Below are 25,268 nucleotides of genomic sequence, written 5' to 3' on the forward strand. Positions count from 1 at the left end.
GGCTAGCTCAAATAATTTGATCTAATAAAAAATATTTGTCATTAAACAATACTGTATGTCTTTATTCTGAGAACCAGAACACCCCAGTTGCAACTAAGAATATGTGAAAAATGGTGTGCAAGTCAGCAGAGACGCAGAAAGAAACAAATGGTTAAAATATAATAGTATAGATAGTATTTGGATAAACTGTTACTTAGCTAATGGATAGTAAGTACAGTTTATTTGGGTGAGATTAATGCACATTTGATCATTTTAATTAATTAGAATGTAGTTATAAAATTAAATTGAATCACTAATTTCCTTTCAATATGTGTGATAAGGAAGACAGAAGTTTGCAGACAAAGACAAAAGCCTAATGTCAGAGTTACGTGACTGGGTAACTTGTTAATCAACGGACATCTTGTGGTCAGTTATGGGGACTGCCAAAAAATACAGGTCTTAAAGAATGAACCATAGGTGTCATTTGCTTCAGTTTTAGACTCTTTGTCGAGCTTGCCATGACTGTATTCAAATAGTCAGCGATGTAAATAGGGCAAGCATTCTGATGGTAATACATTTTCATGTAACTTGTCAGAGTCAGGTTTGTTACATATAAATATAAAGAGAGAAAGTGCAGTTTACCTGAAAAAGTGATTTAAATATGTTTAATTAAAGATGATATTTTTCAAGAGAAAAAATGGTGGTCTTTGTATTAAAGGACCTCAAAGAGGTACAGATTTCATGTTATTGTTATTGTTATGATTACCATAGATATTTTATCACATTATAGGTAAGTTATTGCATTATTAACTTTTATCACATTACAATGGAAATATTACTATGTTATTTGCAGTTATTACATTATTGGCTGCTACATGGCCTTCTCCCATTAAGTCCAGTTCAACAAACGAGGAAAAAGTATGAGGGCATCTGGTGGGCTGGTTGAGGGACATAGAGCCAGACTGGGATAGAACCATGACAGATAGAATAAATGAAGTTTAATTAAAAGAAAAGTTCAACATTTTGGGAAATATGCTTGTTCTCTTTTTCTCTGAGAGTGGGATGAGCAGATTGACATAAATCTCAAGTCTGTTGTTTAAGTACGGAGCTAGGCTAGGCACACTAGAATCACAACATGGTTAGCCTATCTTAGCATTAAGAATGGAAAAACTTAGCCTGGCTCCATCCAAAGTTTAAAATACACCTAACAACAACTCTAGAGCACAGCTTTTGGTTTTTGTCTCTTTACGGAGAAGATGGTACCAAACCTTCACCCTCACTGTGACTGCAACTGTTGTTCCCCAGGTTGTGTTGAACAAACAAGATACAGTGTGTTAATTAGTCAGGTTTGGGGGTGGTTTATTACGTTTGACAGAGGCTAGCTGTTTCTCCCCGTTTCCAGTCTTTATGCTAAGCTAGGCTAACCACACCCTGACTCTGTACTTAACACATATCTATCTGAACATCTCACTCTCAGAAAGAAAGAGAACAAGTTAATTTCCCAAAATGTAAAACTATTATTTTAGATGGTTAAATAGTTTGTAAAGAAACTTTGCAACATTCCAAACATATTGGAAATAGAACAAATTTCATCCAATCTGTTCAATACAATCTGTGTCTACTGAGCTATTTTACATCTGTGTACAAAACATTCTTTTCCTTCCTTGCTTACACTCATAATAACATAAAATATCCGTAACGTTCTGTTTTGCACCATGTTTCTGGACTCTCTCTCTCACTCCCACTCAGTCAGCCCTCCCACGTGCACTTGGTTGCACACAAACACACACACAGCGGCTCCTGCTGTGCTGTGGCCAGTGAGAGTCAATCCACACCATGGACAGAGGAAAGGCAGTCAGCAGGGATTTTCGCGGAAAATCCAGCCCAGATCCTTCACATAGAAATCAGTCCACAGGCTGTTACAGACAACCCAGAATCTCATTTTTGAAGTTCTGTTACAACCCTTTAACTCATTGGCAATAAAAAACAATTAATACATGTCAATTACTGCATAATTCCTACATATAGAACCTTTAAATAAGTAACCTAAAATAACACATGAAAAAGTAGTACATGCTTTAAGTCAAATAAGCCATTTCCCATGCTAAACCTCCACTTGACAATGAGAAGGAAATATCTCTACATCTTCGGTTAGAGCATGTTTCACTTACAGCCACACATACACAAAAACTAGTGCAACTTGAATTCATGCAGGAACATTACTTTCCACACCACCAATATGCACCATCTGCATAACCTATATGTGCTGAATGTCTTTGTGATGACATCTTTCAAATGATTTTGATGGCACATGCTTTTTGTTTGAAGAAAAATGACTCAGTCTTGTTGTTAGTGGGTTTAGCGTGCACATAGTCTTTTTTGAGACTACCACAGGGGGCACCAAAGTCCACATTTTTAAAATCCTGAACATAAAGACTTTTAAAAAAGTATTTTCTGTTTGGACCTGTAGGCCAGATCTTATCGAGTTCATGCTTGTGAGTTTCTGGTCTTCTGTGTATCCAACAACCTTCCCCACCATTGTCACTGTGCCACAGAGAGCGTCATGTGTTTCAGCAGGGCTGTAACAGTCCCAGTGAGATGCTGTTGTCCACATAGTGTCACTGGTTTAGTTTTGTTGCTGGTCTCTCCCGGCTGCTGTCGAACAAGTTGTGTCTCCGCTGTTTTCTGCGATTCATTTTGGACAGATCCTTATCGAACACCTCTCCAGAGCGCAGAGCAGATACCAAGTCATCAAACTCACCGCCCTCCTCGCCATCTTCATTTGCTTTGGCTTTCCTTGCCTTCTGCTCCCTGTCTTTCTTCAACTTGAGAGGAAAAAGAGAAGGAGAGGATGGATGTTATGATTCATTTAATATTTTTACTCATTTGTCCACTTGTGAGATGACCATCAGACTTGGTATCAATTTATGCAAAACTGGGAAAGTGGGTAGGCAATGTCAGACATTAGCTCTCCACAGTGAGTGTTGACATCCTTTTAAGTGATCTGCCTACAGTACATCTCTGTGCCTGCGTGAGCTAATAATGTCTTCTAACCTGTGCCTCCATGAGTGCCCGTTTCTCCTCTTCCTCCTTGCGTCTGGCCATGTTCTCGTTGTCCTGTTGGGCCTCTGAGAAGGCAGTGAGGAAAGTGTCGAAGATCCCAAAGAACTCATCAGGCTGCAGCTTGGACGAGTCTTCCCCAAAGTGTCTCAGCACCTTTCCATACTTCAGCAAGAGATATGAAGAGTGACAGTGGAACAGAGAGTGAAGGACATAGAGAAAAAGAGACAACACACACAAGTCAAATACAGGGGTGTAATTAATCACCGTGAAGACTTGTAGTTACTGAGGATGTGTGCTGGAACTGACTTGTATAGAAATTGAATCTATGGCTATCACATGCACTTTAATAATCTAGTCATAATGTGCTTAAAGTAGTGTTGTAACTAGAAATGAGCCCTTACAAACACTTAGCATGGAGACTGTAAGCAGGGGGAACAGCTAGCCTGATGATGGTGGTGGAGACCACTATCTAACACATCACTCTAAATCTCCCATAGGTCTACCACTGGGTTTTTAGTTACTGAGTGATTTTACACCTTGAAACTTATTGTAATGATGATGTTTGACATTTTTTGAAGGCAAAGTAAAACTAAGTCACAATTGCCAGTTGCCCACTCACCAGTTCTTTGGCTTCACTGAGTGACTCCTCTACCTCAGAGAAGCTGAAGGAGGCCACAGTGATGAACTGACTGACCACTGGAACAAATTTATCAGCAGGACCATGAGAGGACTCAGCCTGCTGGTACTGCAGCTCCTGGAGATGAACAAACACACAGGCAGACATATTGACATTGATTAGTTAGATTGATGTACAAATACACTGACTTTGAAATTTTCCACACATGCATTTTGATTATTTTTATGGGTTTACAGGTCCTTGGTTGATTAAACGTTCTCAGACAATACTGAAAAGATTTTCAATACTTAATTCTATGTTCTCTCACCGCTTCAACACTCTTTAGACCACTTCTCAGATTGCCAATGTCCTTCTCCAACTCTGTCATACTAGAGAGACGATGAAAGCGAGAGAGAGAGATGGGGGGAGAGGTAATGATGAAAGGAATAGACAGTAACATGAAAGTAAAAGGAACATCAGTTTTTTCTCTGATATGTGTCTCTGTGGTTTTAGGTGGAGCTGGAACTTGAACTATTTCTTGTTTATCAGCAGTTGGGTGCAGTGACTCTGAGGAGTTTTGTGGTCACAGTGAGGTTGTCAAGTTTGCTACCATGGTGCCTGTACCACCATGGCCGGACACACAGCAAAGCAATTAAGTGCACGCTGGAAATAGTTCCAGCATGTTAAAAGACACGTTCTAGAATTTTCAAGTCTGTCTTAAAACAATAGTCAGGTAACTAAATGTACGTTAAAAAAGGGTTTTCTTGCTGTAACCATTCCTTCTGTTCATACTGGCTATTAAAAGACCGTTTCATACCACACACATCACTGTAAGTGATGGGGAACAACATCCAGAGTCCTCAATCTGTGCAAAAATATATTCTAAAGTTTATCTGAAGCTAATATGTATGAGCAGAAATTCCCTCTTTGTGTTACTGTCCCTCCACTGCAGCTCAGCATAGAAACACTGTTTGGCTTAGCTAGGCTAACCACATCCACATTTAACACACAGACATGAGATGGATATCAATCCTTTCATCTCACTCTCTGGAAGCTAGCAATTAAGCATATTTTCCGAAACACTGCGCTATCTTTTTAAGATAAAAAGACAATACTCCCGTGAATCATTTAGGGTCTACATTGGAGGGCAATATTTTATTATTTTAGCATCTCCTACATCTCCCACTTCTGCTTTACATACTTGATTAGAGAGTGAGACAGTTACATATCCTACCTCTAGTTTTATAAATATGTTTGATTGCGTAACCGGATTCTGTTTTTGCAGTCACTGGCATAATACTATATGTGTGTGTGTGTGTGAGTGTGTGTGTGTCTATTTGTGTCTGTTAGTTCTTACTTGACTCTTGAAGCTTCTGGCACATTCTGTAACTCTTCACTGAAGGCTGCCACCTTAGGAAACTTCTTCTCCAATACGTGGATCATGTAGTGGAGTAGAGTGATGTTTCTACAGACACACACCACACACACTTATCAGTCATTTATCAATCGTCATACTTCTCAAAGAAATGGTCAAACTAGAAAATAGGCCTCACAGCACACATTTTGACTTGTTATAGTTGGAAAAAACAAAGATGTAGTGTCCCTGTAAAGCATGACAGTGAGTCAGCATGTGGAATATCAGGATCCTGAAACTGAAAGAGCTAATCACACCTTAATTTACACCTGTGCTTTTCATACTGTCTTGTATCAACATGTCTTCCATGAAAAAGGCCTATAATATATGAAAGCATGCTGTGAACTGTACTTGTCAATGCTTGACTTGGTGTCAGCTATCTTGTTGAGACTTGAGACTTTAAACCCATAGGCATTTCCTCGCTGTCCTTTGTTCATGTAGTTCCCAAAGGCCAGAACCACCTCTAGGAGCTGACGCAGGGTCCTGCTCTGCACCACCTCCATGGATGCAAGACACAGAGCTGCAACCACAGGCACAAGGAGGCAGTATCACACAAGATGTCTTCATATGCAACATTCTTCTCAAATACAAATGATATCTTGCATCTTGCAGTGTTGTAATGTCTAATACCTTCTAAAACAGAAGTAATAGAAACCTTGAGAGAAATGCATAACATGCTATGTTCTCAAACATTTACTTGCATCCATTCACTGAGTAAACAGATGACCCTTTGGGGTGGAAAACAGTACCTTTGATTTTAGGTTTGACCTCAGCCACTCTTTCAGCAAACTTCTTTTTGAAGTACAGAGATAAGAGTCTCTGTTGATAGTGGTTGATTCTGGAGAAGAGGAAAATAAACAGTGAAACTGTAAGTGAATTCAAACGTGGAACATCGCTCAAAGGACGGGTTCACAATTATTCAGGTGTGTCTTAAAACAACAGTCTGGTGTCCATATGAACAGTGAAAGTAATCATTCCTCCTGTACATACTGGATATTAAAAGATCCTTAAAATGTGCTTTCAATGGAAGTGATGGAGGCCAAAATCCACAGTGTGTCCACACAGTCATTTACAAGTTGATGTGAAGCTTATATGAGTCTTCATCAGTCTGAGTTAGTCATATCAAGTGGATATCTGACACATTTACAGTCTTTTTAGCATCAAATTCCCTCTTTGTGTTTCCTATAGTATAGTAACAAAAAGACTGTAATACTGAAAGATATCTACTTGATTTGACTCATTTGGAAAAAGTCAAATCAAGTAAAGAAAAACATGTTTCAATATTCATTTGGGCTCCTGACTGTTGTTTTAAGACAGACTTTATTAATTGTGAACCCGTCCTTTTAGAGATTTTATATATCACTTGAAGTAAAACCCTGTTTTAAGTGACTAAGCAACTGTGAATCAAACTTCTTTGAGTCTAAATAAATCTTTTGTCAAGGTTATTGTAAAATGTTAAAGTATTGTAAGTGCTGTGTAAAAGCAACATGTATGATGAAATACCATGAGAACCTGACCTTTGCCTACAACTATTCTGCAGCGCTTTTATCTTAAAGAATAACTGCACCATTATGTGCAGCAGCAGACTGTGGTGACATATACAACCACACCCAGCTGTGATCATGGGTGTGATCAGAAGTTCAACTGAATTTCAACCTAGTAACAATGCTTTTCCTCTATATATGTAAGTTCTATTGTGTAATTACTCTTCAAAGTGTATAATGCCTCCTGTATGTTCTTGCTGCAATCAACCGCTATGCTGAAAGACAATAGAAATCCAGGCTGTGTGTTGAGAAGGCTGCTGTGTGTGTGTGTGTGTGTGTGTTCTGGTGTGTACCTGCTCATCTCATACAGGAAGCGGTCTGCTTTGGCCATACGCTCCAGTTCATGCTTGTGTTCCTCTAACAGCTCAATGTCACTTTTCTCAGGAACAAACTTCAGAAGCTTCACACACAGACACATAAACACAAACAGTCATTAGTGCATTTCATTTGATTGTTTTTTTTACTGTTACATGTATGAGCCTAGATAATCAAAATCTCCAACTGACTCATGTTTCCTTGACCGCTCCCTAGTACAAAGTCTGTGTAATGTCTAATTGAGCCCATGTGTGAATATATGGGCGTGTTGATGACATTTCATGCGGCTGGCAAACACATATTATCACCTTGTAAAGTTGTTATGGCAAATGCAGCAGACACAGAGCAACATTAGCATTCATGTGGAGTTCTGTTTTTGACCATCTAATGAATGCAAGTTCCATATTCACTCTCCATACATCTTTGGTTTGGTTATAAACACACATGATTCTACACTGTAAAGTCTTCATTTGAAACATGTTCTGATGATGTGTATGTTTAGGTACCTGCTCCAGCATGTCTTTGGGTAAGTCTTCCTGTTCATCCATGGTCAGGATGGCATGACGGATCTCCTCATTGGTCAACTTCAGTCTGTGATACAAACATGTAACGTTACTTAAACCTGAAATACCAGATTTTCTGGGCACTAGTGTGTGTAAACGACTTTACCAGCCTGCCTGTAGAGATGAACAATGTGTCCAGGCTGCTAACAGCAACAAACACAGTTTATGTCTGACTTCCATCGTTCAGCAGTGTTTTTTTCATTCATTCATTCAATCCTCACACACATACACACACTGACCGTGAAAGCAGAATGTTACAATTCTGTGCTCGGCGACCATCAATAACTGACAGCTCCTTGACTTTCTTAGCAGAAGTATGGTCATCCTCAGCCTCTTTCTGTTAATACAGAGAAACGTGTTATAATACAACACAATACAAGATTGGGAATTTGGCATTGTGTCATGATCTCAAGGTAACAGTGCACGTCATGAGACAATAAACACAATCTCTAAAGAAAAGAAAATAATTTATTCATGGCTGTGACTCAATGGCCGTGACGCAGTGAAAAGAAATCTATGAATGGATAAATGGATATGTCAGTGAAACAGAGAAAATGAAAGGAGGCAAAAGAGAAAATTCCATTATTGCTGAAGGCATGGGAAGCCAGGGGTCTTATATGTTTAGTGTCAGTGTGTAATACATTACTTGTGGCTTCTGGTAAGCTGAGAAGGTCCTCTGGAAGTCGTCAAGATCCAGAACTTGGAAAACCTTGAGATCATCAATCTCTGTCCATATGGTTCCTTCTAACTTGTTCTAAAACAAACAATAATGCAGTCTGACAAAAAAGAAAACTTCTCTCTGCCGCTTTCAACCATATCCACATAGCTCTTAAATCACTGCAAAGCTCAGTAAGTCACTATTTTCCTAAAGGAGTTCCCAAGGAAGCCTGTGAGCTGCTGTTTGGTGTTCATGAGTTAAGTTATCATCATCAATTATGATCCAGAAAGCAGCAGTATATTGCTTCTGTGTTGATCATCTTTATATGATTTATTTAATAAAATATGTTTGCCTCACATGGATGTATATATATCATTTTTTCATTTTCAGGATTATATTGAATGTGGCGCTTAAAATGTCAATGTTAAAATGTCATGAAGACATCAGAATCAGACCAAGATGTTGGTTCAACCATTTTAGGACATGCTCATCTATACTAAATATGTACTGTATACATAAATGTTCATAGACTAGTTAAAAAGGCCTGTTGATGATAACATATTGTCATGTCACTGGAACGTTGAGGAAAGGCATTCAGGTGACAGCGAGGGGACACCTGGGACATCGGTTTAGCTTTCATTTTGGAACTTCTTTTAGCCATGCTAGTGGTGTGGCTCTATGGCAATGTTGGCCTGTTGGCCTGTCGTCAGTCAGTCAGTCAGTCAGTCAGTCAGTCCACCACTTTGGTCTGACTGACACACTAAAATATCTCAACTGTTGGATGGATTGCCATAACATTTTCTACAGATATTCATGGTTCCCAGAGAATGAATCATGTTGACTTTGGTGATCTTGACTTTTCCTGTGGAGCCACTAGCAGGTTAACATCAGGTTTTTAGTGAAATATCTCCAAAACTAATGCATTGCTAAATCTGGTGCAGACATTCATGCTCCCTTCAGGATGAATTGCAATAACTTTGGTGATCCTGACTTTTCATTCAGTGTCATCATCAGGTGAAAGTTTTTATTCTGTCCAATACTTCAGTTTATGACCAAATACATGCAAAACTAATGTGTGTGCTTAGTGTTAGTTAGCAAATGTTAGCATGCAACACACCAAAATAAGATACATACAGTGTCATTATATCAGCTAAATCTGCTCAGCATGTTAGCACTGTCATTATGAGCATGTTAGCATGATGATATTAACATTTAGCTAAAAGCACTTCTGTTTTTTTTGCGTGGGTTTCGTCCAGGTGCTCTGGCTTCCTCCCAAAGACCAAAAATGTGCAGGTTAGGTTAATTGGTGACTCTAAATTGCCTGTAGGTGTGAATGGTTGTTTGTCTCTACTGCTATATGTTAGCCCTGTGGTTGACTGGTAAATGTCCAGGTGTACCCTGCCTCTCACCCAGGGTCAGCTGGGATCAGATCCCACTCCCCCACGACCCACTAGAGCAAAGGCGGTAAAGAAAATGGATGGATGAACTTCTGGTTTAAATACATGAGGATTAGTGTAGTAGTAACACTAACAGCTGTAATATTAGTAGCAGCACTGTAGTGGTGTATGTAATATGTGTATGTAATTGTATAATAACAGCAGTACTGACAGCGATGGTAGGCGTTGTAGTAGCAGTAGTAGTGATAGTAATAATAATAATGATAATAATAATAGTAATAGTAATAGCAGGCCTGATAATAGTAAGTACCTCAGGCAGTTTGCTCCAGTTGAATGACTTCAGTGGGTTTGATGGCTGAGGAATATTCTTCTTCTTCTGGGGGGCAGTTCCTAATGGAGCTCCTGGAGGAGGAGGTGGAGCAAATGGAGCCATGCCAAAAACTGGTGGGCCTCCTGGAGGAGGAGGAGGAGGTGGTGGTGGAGGAGGAGGAGGAGGAGGAGGAGTTACAGACAGGATAGGAACAAGAGGTTCTACACCACCGGAAGTCACAGGAGGTCCACCTGGAACACTGGTGGTCTAACAAGACAACAGAGAAGAAGATAACTTAAGATTGAATCATCATGAACAGACAGATGAATGATCATTGTGATGCTGGGATAAAAAAAAACAAAAACTAATGGCAGAAAATGAAAAAACAAACAAACATTCAGCTTGGGGATCATATATTTTATCACACTATCACACAAAAATACAAAACACAGATAAATGTATCTTGTGTTGGTGAACATACAGAGTTTAGTTGCTGCAGCCGAGCAGACAGCTCTGCTACTTGTAGTTTAGCTTGCTTGTGGTCATTGCTTTCTCGCTCCAGTTTGTCTTTCATCTTGTTCAGCATGGCCATCATGTCTTCTTTCTCCTTATTCTTGGCCTCACACTCCCTCTCTTTCTTTTCAAAACGCTGCTGTAAGTTCTGATGCTCTGGGGAAAAGAGAAGGTGAGATGGATAGAAATTAGAGACTTACCATATAGGATAGTGTTCATTCCACAAACTGCAGTTAAGTTATTCAAAGTATAATTATTGGAGGAAGAGCTGCTGTGAGACAAGAGGAGCGGAGAGGCAGAGCCAAGAACAAACAAGCTTGTAAGTTTCTGTATCTGCACTTATTTATCATGATTTCTGATATACCTGCTTGCATGTCTAGTATAGCTTGTGAATTACATGGAACACTTATGCCCAGCTGATCAAATCAGCTAATCTGTAAAATATATTTTTTTTTATTATTTAAAACAAAAAAGATTAAACCAGTAGAGCCAAAGTTTGTATGTATGCTCCACTTTTTTTCCAATTCTGGTCTAACAGGATGCAAAGTTCAAATCCCTTCAGTATGTATATAGCGTATAAATGTGTGTGTCTGTGTGTGTTTACCTTTTCTCATTTTATCTGCTTGTTCTTTCCATTGTTTGACCTCATTCTCCTTAACCAGCCTGTAGACACAAACCCATACAAACATGACTAATAAGGTATTTTACACATGGTTTGCATCTACTACACATATGCACACACCATAGTTGTTTTTTTTTTTTTGGAGACTGGAGTTTTCCAGGGTCATCTTGCCTCCCCTTTTAAAAAAAACCTCTTCATCATTTACAGTACAGAACTGTTATTTCAATAATTATTTTCAGTTGTTGTTGAAAAAATAAAAGTATCATAGTATGTAGGCTAAAGATTTGAAACAACATAGATGCATCTTTGCTAGTCATAAACCAAATTATACCATAAACAACTGCAGTATAACTGAACTATCTATCACTGGTGTCAAGGGCGAATAATCTAAATCTAAAATCTAATGCAGTAGCCTTCTCTGAACAAGTGTCTCTATGTTATACTCATAAACATGTTACATGCTCTTCTTAGGTAACATGTCAAAATTACAAAACAAAGAGTTTTTGTCAGCAAAATGATTACGTCATGTAGGTATTTGACTTTACCTACTGTGTATAAACAGTAAGAGGTAATTCCATTAGATAGCTCTAAGTTGATGATTTCTTATTGAAATATTACTGAAATATGGCACAATATTTCTCTGGTTCATTATGACCCTGGAAACTTACATGCGAACAATGTTCTTAACGTTGAAGTCCTCCAGTGGAGCAACGTCAGGGTTTTCACCTTTGTCTGTCTGCAGAACCAGCTGCTGAACTATTCGGTCCAGCAACACCCAGTACTGAAGGGTGTTACTGTTCTGCTTATCTAGAGACACAGAGAGTGGTCAGCAGGGAGGAAAAGCTGCTACAGGCATGGATCAGTCATATAAATCTGCATACAGTATATTATGACAGTCTTACATGGCATCATGAGACAGTGCTGCAGTGCAGACAGGAGGTGAGGGTAAGCTTCAGTGTGATTCAGATTCTTCTTGATCAGCTCAAACATCTGGCTCGCACTTTTAGTTTCTATATGAACCTGATGCAATGCACCAAAAGACATTAATCATCAGACTTATGTCATCTGATTTGCATTTTCACATTTTATTTGACATCAAATAGAAATGCAATGCATAATATGTATTTTTTATAATAGAACACATTGTTCATCTTGCCATCTTTGCATTCAAATGCCTGATTCTGCAGCATGTGTTAGCACTGCATTAGCAACTTGATCAACACATTTAGATTTCCAAAAATCAACGGCATAAAGGTTTGAATAAATGACTTACTGCATCAAAGCGTTTGGACAGCAGAAGTTCATCTTCATTCCTCAGCATCTCAAAAAAGTCCAGATGTCTGGAAGAAAACAACCACATAACAACCAAACTCAGAGAGCCATTTAAAAGTCAAAGCATAAACACTCTCTTCTGACCTGTTGCTTAGCTGATTAGGTCCATGACACAGTGTACATGTTTCTACATGCTAGCACCTTGTTCACTTTTAGTGATGATGTACCTGTCCAGGGTGGAATTATCATGAGAGCGTAGTTTGTCAATGACCGGCTGAATTCCCAACATCAGGAACTCATAGCGCAAATGGATACGGAACTCCAGACTGGTCTGAAAACACACACACACACACACGGCGACATGGCAATGGGACAGGTAATGTCAACAAGATGAAGAGAATTTAGTTAAGTGTTTGCTTTAGACAGACATAAACACACCTTAAAGAAAAAATGCACCTTAATATTCTTTAAAATAGTTAAAACAGCCAGATCTAGAACACAGTTCTGAGGGGACTGGTTAAGTGTTCAACAACATAATGTTAATCCAGGATACTCTCAATAAAGCAACAATAACGTCTGAAATAATTGCAGCAAAAGAAAACATCAGGTAGTAGCATCTTTCTTCTACACTAATCTGGAACCAAATATTTCACCATCAACAACATTAACAGACCACAGTACAGCAAGAAAATATGTGAATCTTTTGTTTATCACAGAGAGAAGTGAGGTGAAGTCTTTTTGTGTATTTGTTGACAATAAGAAAACTACAGAATATCACCAGCCTTATACTCTGAGGAGGCCGGTGGAAGAGAAGTGAGTACACCCAAAAACAAATCATATTCTATCATTCTACATAACTCCTAGGAGATATTTAACATGATAAAATGATGATATATAGAAAGTGTGAAAGTTCACTTCACCTCTCCTGCTCCTTTGCTGAGCACAGCATTGATGAAGGACATGATTGCAGTCTTCAGATTAACTTCATCTCTGTAGCGACCTGTGGATCTATCCAAGTCTGTCAGCAGGGTCTGCACACAAAACAGAACATACACAGCTTAAACCACCATGAAGCATCTCATATTTCATGCTTATATTGAATACATAGATTTAGTTCTTCTCTCTATAGTTTGTTTGACATTGTCCTCAGTTTGGCCAGCTAGTTTCAATGTGTACTTTCCTTTTCCTTGGTTGCTGTGGACTCTAAATATAATTATTCAAGACAGTCCATTGGTCAATTCAACATGAATAGAAGTGAAATCTGGTCTGACAGTGTAGTCAGAGCTTAGGTTATTGTGTTAAGACATCAGATTAATAATCATCTATTTAATGCATCATCCATTTTACAGAAAATTATATGAAGCACAAACAAATGAACAAACACAAACAGACCTGAAAGCGTGTTCTCTCTGAGGCAAATGTCTGGTAGTGCAGCATGGCTTCCAGAACTTTCTTATGGCCTCCTGGCACCAAACACACTGCACCCAGGATCTCTAACACTGCAACCTACAGAGAGAGAAGGAAGGGTTGACTAAAAATCACAAGATATTATTCCTGGTTCCACAGTGATATTAGTGGGAAAACTAAAAGTTGGACTTCAAAGAAAGAAAATGACGAAATCTGTGATCAGAACCACTCAGCATAACCATGCAAACCATGACAAACTAACTTTTAAGTAACTCTTTGGCTTGACACTTTTTGGATTGGTTGAAATAATGTTCCATCTGTTGTTACCACATTCATTTATTGTATAATGTCAGATTTTCTTTCCATAAACATTTTGTAGCTGACAAGACTGCCATGCTACTGAATTAAATTCCAACAAAACCAAACTAGTAGTTTTACTTTGACACTTCAGTGTGTGACTAAAAGTACCAAATACAACTATATAAAATACTCTCATTACAAGTAAAAGTCCTGCATGATAATCCTACTACAGTAAAAGTACATAAGTATTATGAGCTTGATGTAGTTAAAGTATTGCAGTAAAAGTACTTAAGTATTATGAGCTTGATGTAGTTAAAGTATTGCAGTAAAAGTACATAAGTATTATGACCTTGATGTAGTTAAAGTATTGCAGTAAAAGTACATAAGTATTATGAGCTTGATGTAGTTAAAGTATTGCAGTAAAAGTAGTGGTTTGGTCCCTCTGACTGATATATTATTATATATGACATCATTAGATTATTAATAGTGAAGCATCAGTGTTAGAGCAGCATGTTACTGTTGTAGCTGCTGGAGGTGGAGCTAGTTTACATTACTTTATATACAGTTAGCTAGTTTAGTCCAGTGGTTCCCAACCTAGGGGTCGGGCCCCTCCAAAGGGTCAGCAGATAAATCTGAGGGGTGGTGAGATGATTAATGGGAGAGGAAAGAAGAAAAAACAAAGTTCTGATACACAAATCTGTTTTCAGTTTTTGGACTTTTTCTCTAATCTTTGATTTTTGCTGAAACATTGGATCATTTGAACATTTATTGAAATGAAAGCATGTGAGAAGTCAAATAAATGTAGTGGAGTAGAAAGTACAATATTTCCCTCTGAAATGTAGTGGAGTGGAAGTATAAAGTAGCATCACATGGAAATGCTCAAGTAAAGTACAGAGTCCAGAATGGTGCCCAATCACAAACAGCATTCACAAAACAAACATATGAACCAGATCGTTCATGATTTAAGAGTAAGAGACAGTTTAAAAGTATTCTATGATGTAGTTAGCGTTGCACCTACCTTGGTTTTGATGTTTTCAGTGGCCAGACTTTGTGCGATGATATTGATGCTCTCACAGTGACCCAGGACATGAGCTCTGCCCTGTGAGTTGTTCATCAGAGCTTTGATACAGCCAATCAGTGAAGTGTGGATCGGAGACTCTGTTGTCTCATAGTCCATTGACTTGAGGAAATTCAGGATACAAGACAGGCCGTCCAACTCAATGAAACGTGTGACAAAGCTGGGGGAGATCAATCAAAGTGACAGGTTAAGGTTATATTCTACATATTCAGAATGATGTTCATGTTAGAACTGGACTTGTACCTCATGGGCTGTGTCCTCAGGGCTGTCTTCAGACCTTCTACGATCTTATGTCTTCCCTGTTCTTCCTCATCCTCCAGTGCCAGCAGAGTCTTCCTCTGTGGGAGAAGGGGTGAACAAAATAATGCCTCTCAATGTGTCACTGTTCCAGACATACAAACCTACTCAGAGGCAGTAATGGAGAATGTTTGGTCCTTCACTAGAACTAAGTGTTGGTGGTTTATAGTATAAGATAGAGGCATTCTGTGATATCAGTGGACATGACATTAAGAAAAACTGCAACATTCATCAAATGTACTCCTACTTACTTTAATAATCATCAGTATTTTTCACCCATTATAAAGCAAATGCAAGTAACAAAACAAAATATGTCTTTCTGTGTCTGTGAATGAACTGAGAACAGATTATGAGTATTACTCACAGCAGCTATGGACCTGAGCTGGTCAATATAAAACTCTGGCCAGCTGGTTGCTCCTTTATTCTCTTCTGTTTCCTGAAATACACACACACACACACACACACACACACACACACACACACACACACACACACAAACACACACACAAACACACACACACACACAGGTCAGGGCTATGCATATACTTACATGCATACAATAAATCCACCCATGTTTTATCTGTAGACCATTGGCTGCACTAGAAGGGTTCACTAGGAGAACTCATGGTAGATTGAATAGTAGAAAATGAGAAACCTGCAGCTGCTCTGAATAAAAAGTGAGTGCACTATGGATGAGGTGTGTCTAAGTGTGGCATTTTTATGTGGAAGATTTTTTACATTTAAAGTCCATCTGAAACTAAAATTCCCCTTTGCTAAGAAACATTTTATAGATCCATGATGTTTATTTTGACTTGTGAACTTTTTTAGTCAAAATTGTTATTATCAAAAAATCCTAATTTGTATGAAAGGTAGGAAGCCCTGGTTGAGTTGAAGAAGGACTAGCAAGCAGCAACCACTGATGAAACTGTCTGAGACACCTTTCAGTCATGCAAAAACACTCCCTGAACATGAGCTTTAATAAGTTTAACAGCAAAACACACATTAAAACACTTAACTGTTATTAACTATAAAAAAAAGTTTTTCTTGGTTCCAGCATCTTGTGGCTATTAGAAAAACTGTAGTGCAAGACACATTAAAGACAAGATATGGCAAATGTCAAGGCCTCAATATGCTTCAAATGATTGTCAGCTGTGTGGACGTGAAAAGGTGGGCAGGTTTGAATTCCTCTCTCAAGATCTTATTTTCAGTCTTTATGCAACCACTGCTGTCACTGTTCATACACACAATTGGGCCCAACACCATCAATACCTTCCAGTAGATACTGTGTAAAAGTCTGTGTAGGTTGATTCATCACATCTCGCCCCTCTCTATGAGTGAAGCTATCTTTCCTCTTTAGCCATGTTTGGACAACACTTCTACAATGTACAGTGTTTGAAGCATCAGTAGAAGCAGTAACTCCTGCTCTAGGAAAGCAGCTGCCCTATGAACGGCTTATACAGGTAAGTTGGCTATAGTTGTTAGAGTTTCTTACCATTTTCTTACTACAGTAGATCTGCCATTTTTTCTCTGCTGGCAAAGCAAACATGGCGACTCTGTGCTCCTCTGTAAGGTCCAGTTCATCCTGGAAAAGAGGGAAAAAAAGGGGGAAGGAAGAAGATAAGAAGCAAGCTGTTGAATAATTATGGATCTTTGAAGGCACATATGAATAAGCAGTGTTCAGAAAAAACAAAACATTTTCTCTCTGGTTGTGTACTCACCACCAGCTCAGTGAACATAGAGTCCAGCTCTTGAAGAGGGGGCATAGGCAGGTTGGGTTCCAGTACAGTCATAGTGGTGATGTTATCATGGCAGTAGGTGATCTCTGGTTGGTCACTTCCTTTGAGGCAGCAAGAAAATAGAGATGATAGGCTGCTCCCTTGTTGCTGCTTCCCCCGGGACGCCATGGTTACGGCCAGAGCCTGATCAGAAGTAGTGACTGGAAAGGAAAAATAAAATATCAGTGAAAAGATGATGTCAGTTAAACTAAAAACACACAGCAAACATTTCTTTAAGTATCCCAAACAAAATACAAACCCTCATATGTTTTTCTGATGTCTGTTTCATCAGTTGAAGAGCACCAATGTATCACCACACTGTAACCTGTAGGTGTATATCATCCTGCTAATAAGGATGTTTTACTTACTGAATCCAGAGCAGATTTTGTCAACAGCTATTGGTCATGTTGATGGGTTTGATATTCATGGCACCCAGAGGATGATGCTATTCCATCAAATATATCAATTCACACCAGGAAAAGTGAATATAGCACATTAACTATAAGTCAGTATGTGAACTTACTGTTCACCAGCTCAGAGAAACATAGAGTCTGCGGGCTTCATTTAACATGCACAGTTTTGTGCGTGTGCTCATTTCTACACATAGAATCAGATTCATCAATAAATCTCTTCCTGTGCTTGAGTGTGCACACATATACTGTAGAACTACCCCTGACCAGGTGTACCAATAAACCTTAGTGGTACTCAGGTATAAACTACAGACACACAAACCCCAAGTCACCTGTCAACCATGATGTTAGCCTAACTGACAGACTGACCACCTGTGGCTCCACATTAGAAATTCAGAGAATGTGTATTCACTTTACTGCAAATCATTATATGACCATCATGTAACTGAAACCTTTTTTGCCTGCCCATACCCTGTATCATTATTTATTTGCTTTTTTGATGTTTTTTAAAAAACGTGACTATTTAGATTTAATTTTCTCTCAAAATACATAGACGTTCCAAAAGTTTACAAGAATGACTTCATTCCAGTATGGATTTCTTTTTCTATTCATGGCAGCTTTAATAAAATGTTTTAGAAATTAGCAGTAGATTTTGATGCATATTGATGAGACAATAGCAACCTGAAAAATCAAAATAGCTAATGGTAAAGCTAGTTGAAGTCATTTATGTCAAGTTAGAGCATGGTGGAACGTAGCGACATTTAATGACTTTTCAAACAAGCTTGAGCTACTTTCCATTGAAAATACTTGTTAGAACAAATATTTGTAAACTGATTTTTCTTTTAGGGTAAATTAAACTCTCTTTTTTGAAAATTCACGTGTTATTCTTCATACCAGTCAGCATGGTCCCTCACACCCCATAACTGGAAAGGTTAAACTCTTGGTACATTGTTCCATCCAACACTCCTACATTTTTATACTGCAGGGTTTCATGAACGCTGAACCCTTTAGGTGGTGCAGCTGGGGCTTTCCATTTTTAAGTAGTCTGTTCAAAGATGCAGGCTTGATAAGCAACCAGATCTCCAACCTCAGAACAGGGAGTTTGAACCTATATCCATACATTAATATCACAGGCACACCTTTTGAATACAGACTTACTATCTCTTTAAACATGAATACATAAAATGAGCATTAATATTTATTAGCTTGAACACCCATAAACATGTCTCTAACATTCTCAACAACACACACAACACATCAAGGTGAACAAACACACACATAAAAGAACAGACAGACACACATTCATTTGGGTGTGATCAACAAACCACAACTGGAAGTGTTCTTGTTCACCCCATTGAGTCATGAGGTGTGGTTCAGTGCACTTCCACAACAGTCATGTGTTTGATCGTTTATTTAACGGTTTGATTTATGACAGACATGGCACTTTGGTATGTTGCCTGAAAAAAAAAACAGTTTCAGTGTAAACTGTGAGTAATGTCTACATGCTCTGGTCCTTCCACAGTCCTAAGATACCTGCTGAATATAGAAGTCACAACAAATAAGGTTATGTGTTTCTACTATATACATTATCTAACCAGCAACAGAGTGGTAATACAGTTTCAGTTCAATCAGCCTTTGTTGCAGCCAAAGTGACACTTTGACTGTAAAGAGGATGTTTTTGTTTGCACACTTACAAACATTTGACTTTTTTTTTTAAAAAATTTAATTTTAACTTTGTATTTAAGTTATAGCTAAAATCATGAACATTCACAACATTTAATGGAAAAAGCCAACGACTACTGTAAATGTGGCCAGTAGTTGTTGAGTTAATGTATTGTTTCAGAAGTAAAATGCTGGACAGATCGAAACACTGACTGACTGAAATCACCATTCTCTGACAACCAATCAAATAAATAAAAGTACTGGTACTTTTACGACGGATGTCTGTGGATGTTTGTTAATACACTGTACACTCAGGTTCCTTGCCTCAGTCACGTAAATGTTTTTTACATAACAGCATGTCAATGGTTGCTGCAGGACTCAAATAATGATCAGCACAGTCTGTGTGTGTTCATGTTGTGTATAGATTGATGGGAGGGTTATAATTCATCCTGATGCTCAGATGAACCTGCCAGCTCAGAGTTTGCAGGGTTTAATCAATACTTCATTGATCCCTGCAGGGAAAGTGTGTTTTCTCTGGCCTGAGCTCTTCCACATGGAGGTCAAGGGTCAGTGTCAGCCACACAGAAGTCAGCTGTCCTGGGGCTCAAGGACAGTTCAGTCAGTAAATGTTTGCTGGAGCTTGTTGTTTCCCAACATGGATCTATGTTGTTGATGAGGCTGCTAACCACATGTCCTCATCAAGCAGAAAAGCAAAACTCCCTCTGTATCTGTCAGTATCCCTGCTTGTGTTCTATCAGCTCTCAGATTTAAGTCGCTTTGGATAAAAGTGTCTGCTAAATGAAATTGTAAATTGTATCTGCTAATATAATTGCTTTTATGAAATTTATTTCAAGTTTCAAGTTTATTTTATTTGTATAGCACTTTAAAAAGCAAACAAGTTTTGCACCAAAGTGCATCACAAAGACAGACACATACTCTATGTATACACACACAAGCATAAAGACATATATGTGCATGACAGATGTTATGAAAATAAAGCAAGATTAAATCTTTAATCATCTTTACTCAGCTAATGAAACAGCTGCAAATGACTGATCTGAATGTATCATCATCATGTAGAGGTTGTGCTTATTACTTTAAGAGTGCTCCAGTTTGGCCAGGAGGCAGCCATGCTAGCTGCATTGTTAGCCACCTCCACAGAATTTCAGTTTTTGTACACATATTGAATACCATAAATAAATGCCACTTTCCCAAAAGTGAAACATTAGGTTGCTGTGATGCCACTGGTTCTTTTACATACAGCACACCAGTTATGAGCTGATGTTTTCAGTCAGAGGATTAACAAAGGCAAATATGTTTAGAACAAATTGAAGGCAGTGCAGCATCAAATTGTGTGTTATTCACTATTATCTGTTCGACGTCTCATTTCTGTCTCTTCTTGTTTCGTTTTTGGTCTCAGGTTTTCATAAGATAGTCAGGGACATGTCCAGGTTGGGTACAAACTTTTGGACACATTGAGATATTGACTGCACAACTTGCTGCAGATCTGAGAAGTTCAGTGGTCTAAATTAATACTCTAAGTATCTACAGTACACAGTTTCTCATTCAAGTGAATGGGAAAGTCCAATCTTTTGACTGGTACTATATGTGTTCAATCGAGTCCATAATCTAGGAAATGATTCATATGCCACCAGTTTTCATTTTAATGACCTCATGACCTTTGCTCTAGCACCACCCTTTTGAAAACTTTTAGCCCCAAATTTTTAGTCCAATGTAGTTTTGTATTGTAGGATGTAATGTACTTTGCAGATTCCAGGGCCACGTGGAAGTTTGATGGCAATGATGATGTGAACCTCCAGTCAGATATGATAAAATGAATTTAATACTTTGAGTTGGATCAGATGACTTAACAAGCTAAGAGTGACCTGCTAGCAGTTGCGAAACAGTAACACTACAAACTCAACCGCACACAGCAAGCCTGTGTACTCTTTATTTGAACTCCAAACTGTTGCCCCAGATAGAAGATCTGTCAAGTTCCAAAGGCCAACATAACAGCAGCATCCAAGGTCAGTCACAGCCCTGCTAAGTTTTACTTAACTTACCACTAACTATTTGCAAGGGAGCTTTCATTTACAATAATTCTGACAGATACCACAAACGTCTCGTGAAAGTCTTATTGAACTTTTCGAATTAACTAGATAAACGTCCTTAATCAAGTAAAACAGAATACAAGTCTATATGTAAAGGAAAAATACTGATGGATAAATCTCAGGGATGTAGGTGAGGTCATGTCCTCTGTGTTGTTTCTGGGTACTTTGGTTGTATTTTTTCTTGAAGGCAGGTTACATTCTACAATAACATTTATATTATACAGGATGCTTGATATATGTTATGTATTCAGCATCTGTAAATATGACTTTTTCTTTACCCATTTCTGTACCTAAAGGGGACCTTTTATACTTTTCCTTATTTTTAGTCCTATATGTTACTTTTCACTTTAACAGCTGTTTCAAATATTGAACATTTTACTGCACTACATTTAAATGACAGCTTTAGTTACTTTCCAGACTATGATTTTACAATAAAAAAACATGTATGATAAACTTATAAAATACAGAATTCAACGCATTGTTAAAGATGAAACAAGAGGTTCTTAATCTCTTTGGCTGAGCCCTTCTGAAGGAGCTGTGTCTAATTAGAGCCCAATATTTCAAATGATCCAATATTTAAAAAAAACAAAGATTAAAGTCCATGATGAATTCATATTATTAAGCAGAACATTATTTTATTATCTTCTCTCTATCACATTAATCGTTCTGTCCCCAGATTTATCTGGCGACTCTTTGGAGGGGCCCGATCCCTAGGTAGGAAACCATTGGACTAACTAGCTAACTGTTTATAAAGTAGTTCAATATGTACGTAGTTCAGTATGGAATGGCGTGTACATTATTTTATTCATTTATTTATTTATTGGGTTTTTATATATTCTGTAGCTTCACATTAGTGCTCCATATGTATTAAAATTTTTGGTCAAAGTATATATGTTTTAGCATCAAAATGCCAATTTTAATAAGCCCTTCTAAAACCTTTTTCTCATGTGACCTGACGTAGGTTTCTGCATGATGACGTAGCTACATATAAACCAATATAAACCCCCTAACCCTCAAAGTTTCCTCCCGCCAGCAAATGACTCCTAATCAGAGCAGAGTCCAGTGTAACTCGCAGGTGTTATTCGTCCCTCTTTCTGTCTCCTCCAGAGTTATCGGCACTCAGCAGCTGTCTGTCCCTCTGTCCGGTGCATTTATAAAGATCTCACACTCAGATTCAGCGCTGCAACATCGCTTGTTCATGCTCTAACATAAAGCAACCAAGTATGTCACCATCAGCATTATCATCAGGGGAGTGCATCAGTGATCTAACCTGCATCACTGCTTTTTGCTAATGGCTGGGTCAGCGTTTCCGTTCGGATTCGTTCTTTAATAATCTAATCATTTCCTAATAATCAGTCATAAGCCCCATTTTTCTACAGAACAACGTTTGATACCTTGAGGACACTTTGCTTTTACTTAAAATCCCCCTTCACTCAAAAATATGTTTTTCTTCTTGTTCCTTCATTTGGATATTTGAGTTTCACTGTGCACAATGATATATGTGCAGAGTTTGACACTAGAAAGCTGTTTTCACATTGATCTGCTGAGTTTAAGGGGCGTACCTATGAGTATAATTTGTGACATCATGACTAAATTAGAGGCAAGTGAGGGCCAGTATACAATTTACACAAGTAACTCTCTAGTGCACATTCACTTGGAATAGACTTTTCAGTAAAGTAGGAGACATCTTGTATCCAGCAGCTAAAATTCCCCTCCAGACATGTTTTAAGATATATAAAGCTACTCTGCTTGGAATAATAATATGTCTAATATGGTTTTTACACACAAAAAGTCCAATTACCTCATTAAAATCCTTAAAATTACACGTACTTCTTCTCCCTCATTAAAAAAAATCCAGACTCTATGAATATGCAAATATATTAATTTCAAAGCTTTAAGTGCTGGACACAAGATGTCTACTTCTTCACTTTTAAGTCCATTCTCAGTGTATGTGCACTGCAGGCTTCAAGCTTCCACATAACACTTGTGTAAGTGGCATACTGGACCAGGATTGGCTCCAAACTAGTTGTGATGTCACAAGTCATGCTCATAGGTCTGCCCCTTAAACTCAGATTTTCTATGAGCACAGAGAAACTTTCCACTTTCAGAAGAGGGAATGTGAGAACAGCCTTGTAGTGTCAAACTCTGCACATATATCATTCTGCGCAATGGAACTCAAACATTCTTGTAAAGGAACAAGAGGCAAAACATTTTTGAGTGGAGGGGGACTTTAAGTAGGAATTTGAATGCAGGATTTTCTTTTAATGGAGTATTTTTACAGTATTGTACTGGCACATTTACTCCAGCAAAGGATGGGAGTTCTTCTTGCACTACTGTGGAGATGGCTTTGAAACAGCATTTAGTCATCATGTGGTGAGATACAATTTACAGAATACCTCAATATCTCTAAAATCCTGGCTGCAGGTCCTGATAAAACACATTAAGTGACATAAAGTGTATGGATCATCTTGGGTTTCTTACCTTTGTGATGACAGTTCCAGCTCTATGTAATGCAGTGAGATGCCATGTTCAGTGTATGTAGCAGTCAGGTGTCCGGTGAACATCTATAACAGAGATCATTCACTCTGCTCTCACTGTATATCATTCCAACATTATAACAGCTGCTTATCACTGAAGACGTTCTTCAAAAAACAATCTCAATAACTGTGCAGACACTGGTTCTGTCTCTACATGTTTTATATAATCCAAAGAGAGAGAAAGAGAAAAGAAACAAGAGACTAAAGGACGCAAAACAATGCTGAAACCAGACTCAAACTCCAAGAACCCAGACCTTCACAGAGCTCTTAGGCTGAAAATTTAGTGTCAAAACTAAATGTTATTCTGAATCTTAAATCAGCCTGTGGCATCTTCATTAGAGCTGAAGTCATTTCAAATGTTCAGAGAGAATCCACAGTTGTAATCCACAGAGAGTTTGTTTAGTTGGAAACTGAGTAAAAAATGGAATCCACAAATGTTTAGAGAAAGAAAAGTCACCCAGATCTGGTTTGATTCAGTAGTTTCCTCAAAGTTTGGCAGAAACATCCAGGTGTCCAAGAAAAATACAAATCATCTATCACTGACTTCATCTGTCCACACAGCTCCTGTTCTTGTATTTCTGTCTCTTCTTTTCCTCTTTCCACTCTGATGTGTCCATGAGTTAAACTTGCTGTGTGTCTCTGTGTATGTGTCAAGTAGAATGTAAAGAAAAAGTGACAGATCAGCCTGGGTGAGTGTGTACAGTATGCGGAGAGTTCAGAACACACACTACTGCATTCCTGGTGGAGGCAGTCACGCCCAGACCTCACCCACTGCATTGTGTGTGAGGGAGAGAGAGGCGTGTGTGACAGTGTCTGTGATCATATCTATGCAGCATCCCATCACGTCTGATAAGCAATATTTGTTGCTGCTTCAGAACCAGTTGGTCTCACATGATCATGCTCTAATCAACATACTTTAGGCTATGTGACTGGAACGTATCTGAGTGGACTGTCAGTAAGGAACAGAAGGAAGTGAATTAGAAGTTTTATAAATGTAAGTTTTGTGTTGTTCTTTTTTAGCTCATGAATCTCATGTTCTGTTCTAGTCTACTATTCTGCTCTCATCATTAACTCTGGTTCTTACATTTTGTAGTACAAATTCACAAAATAAATATATTTTTTATAATTTTTTACACGTTAATTTTGTCACAATTCTAATCTTTTCTCAGTGGTGGAAAGTAACTAAGTACATTTACTCAAGTACTGTACTTAAGTACAATTTTGAGGTACTTGTACTTTACTTGAGTATTTCCATGTGATGCTACTTTATACTTCCACCCCACTACATGTCAGAGGGAAATATTGTACTTTACACTCCACTACATTTATTTGACGGCTTTAGTTACTTTTCAGATGAAGATTTGACACAATGGATAATATAACAAGCTTTTAAAATACAACACATTGTTAAAGATGAAACCAGTG

General features: G+C 38.2%; 1 protein-coding gene across 1 annotated transcript; it reads right to left on the minus strand.

Annotated features, from left to right (window-relative positions):
* Positions 1-629: 629 nt before the first annotated feature.
* Positions 630-24,546, minus strand: LOC137199533 (disheveled-associated activator of morphogenesis 1-like). The gene is made up of 26 exons (XM_067613875.1): positions 23,788-24,546; positions 17,067-17,284; positions 16,841-16,930; positions 15,713-15,784; positions 15,295-15,389; positions 14,992-15,211; positions 13,659-13,772; positions 13,187-13,297; positions 12,494-12,597; positions 12,268-12,334; positions 11,897-12,014; positions 11,663-11,801; positions 10,977-11,035; positions 10,341-10,528; positions 9,860-10,126; positions 8,141-8,248; positions 7,734-7,831; positions 7,438-7,522; positions 6,910-7,016; positions 5,822-5,910; positions 5,424-5,592; positions 5,016-5,123; positions 3,987-4,047; positions 3,662-3,796; positions 3,034-3,204; positions 630-2,804 (listed from the first exon to the last, which is right to left on the minus strand). Exons 2-26 carry the CDS (start codon positions 17,250-17,252, stop codon positions 2,598-2,600), a joined length of 3,168 nt encoding a protein of 1,055 aa, XP_067469976.1. The 5' UTR covers positions 17,253-17,284; positions 23,788-24,546; the 3' UTR covers positions 630-2,597.
* Between the last annotated feature and the right edge of the window lie 722 nt (positions 24,547-25,268).

Source organism: Thunnus thynnus, chromosome 16 (genome assembly GCF_963924715.1).
Source record: "Thunnus thynnus chromosome 16, fThuThy2.1, whole genome shotgun sequence".
NCBI lineage: Eukaryota > Metazoa > Chordata > Actinopteri > Scombriformes > Scombridae > Thunnus > Thunnus thynnus.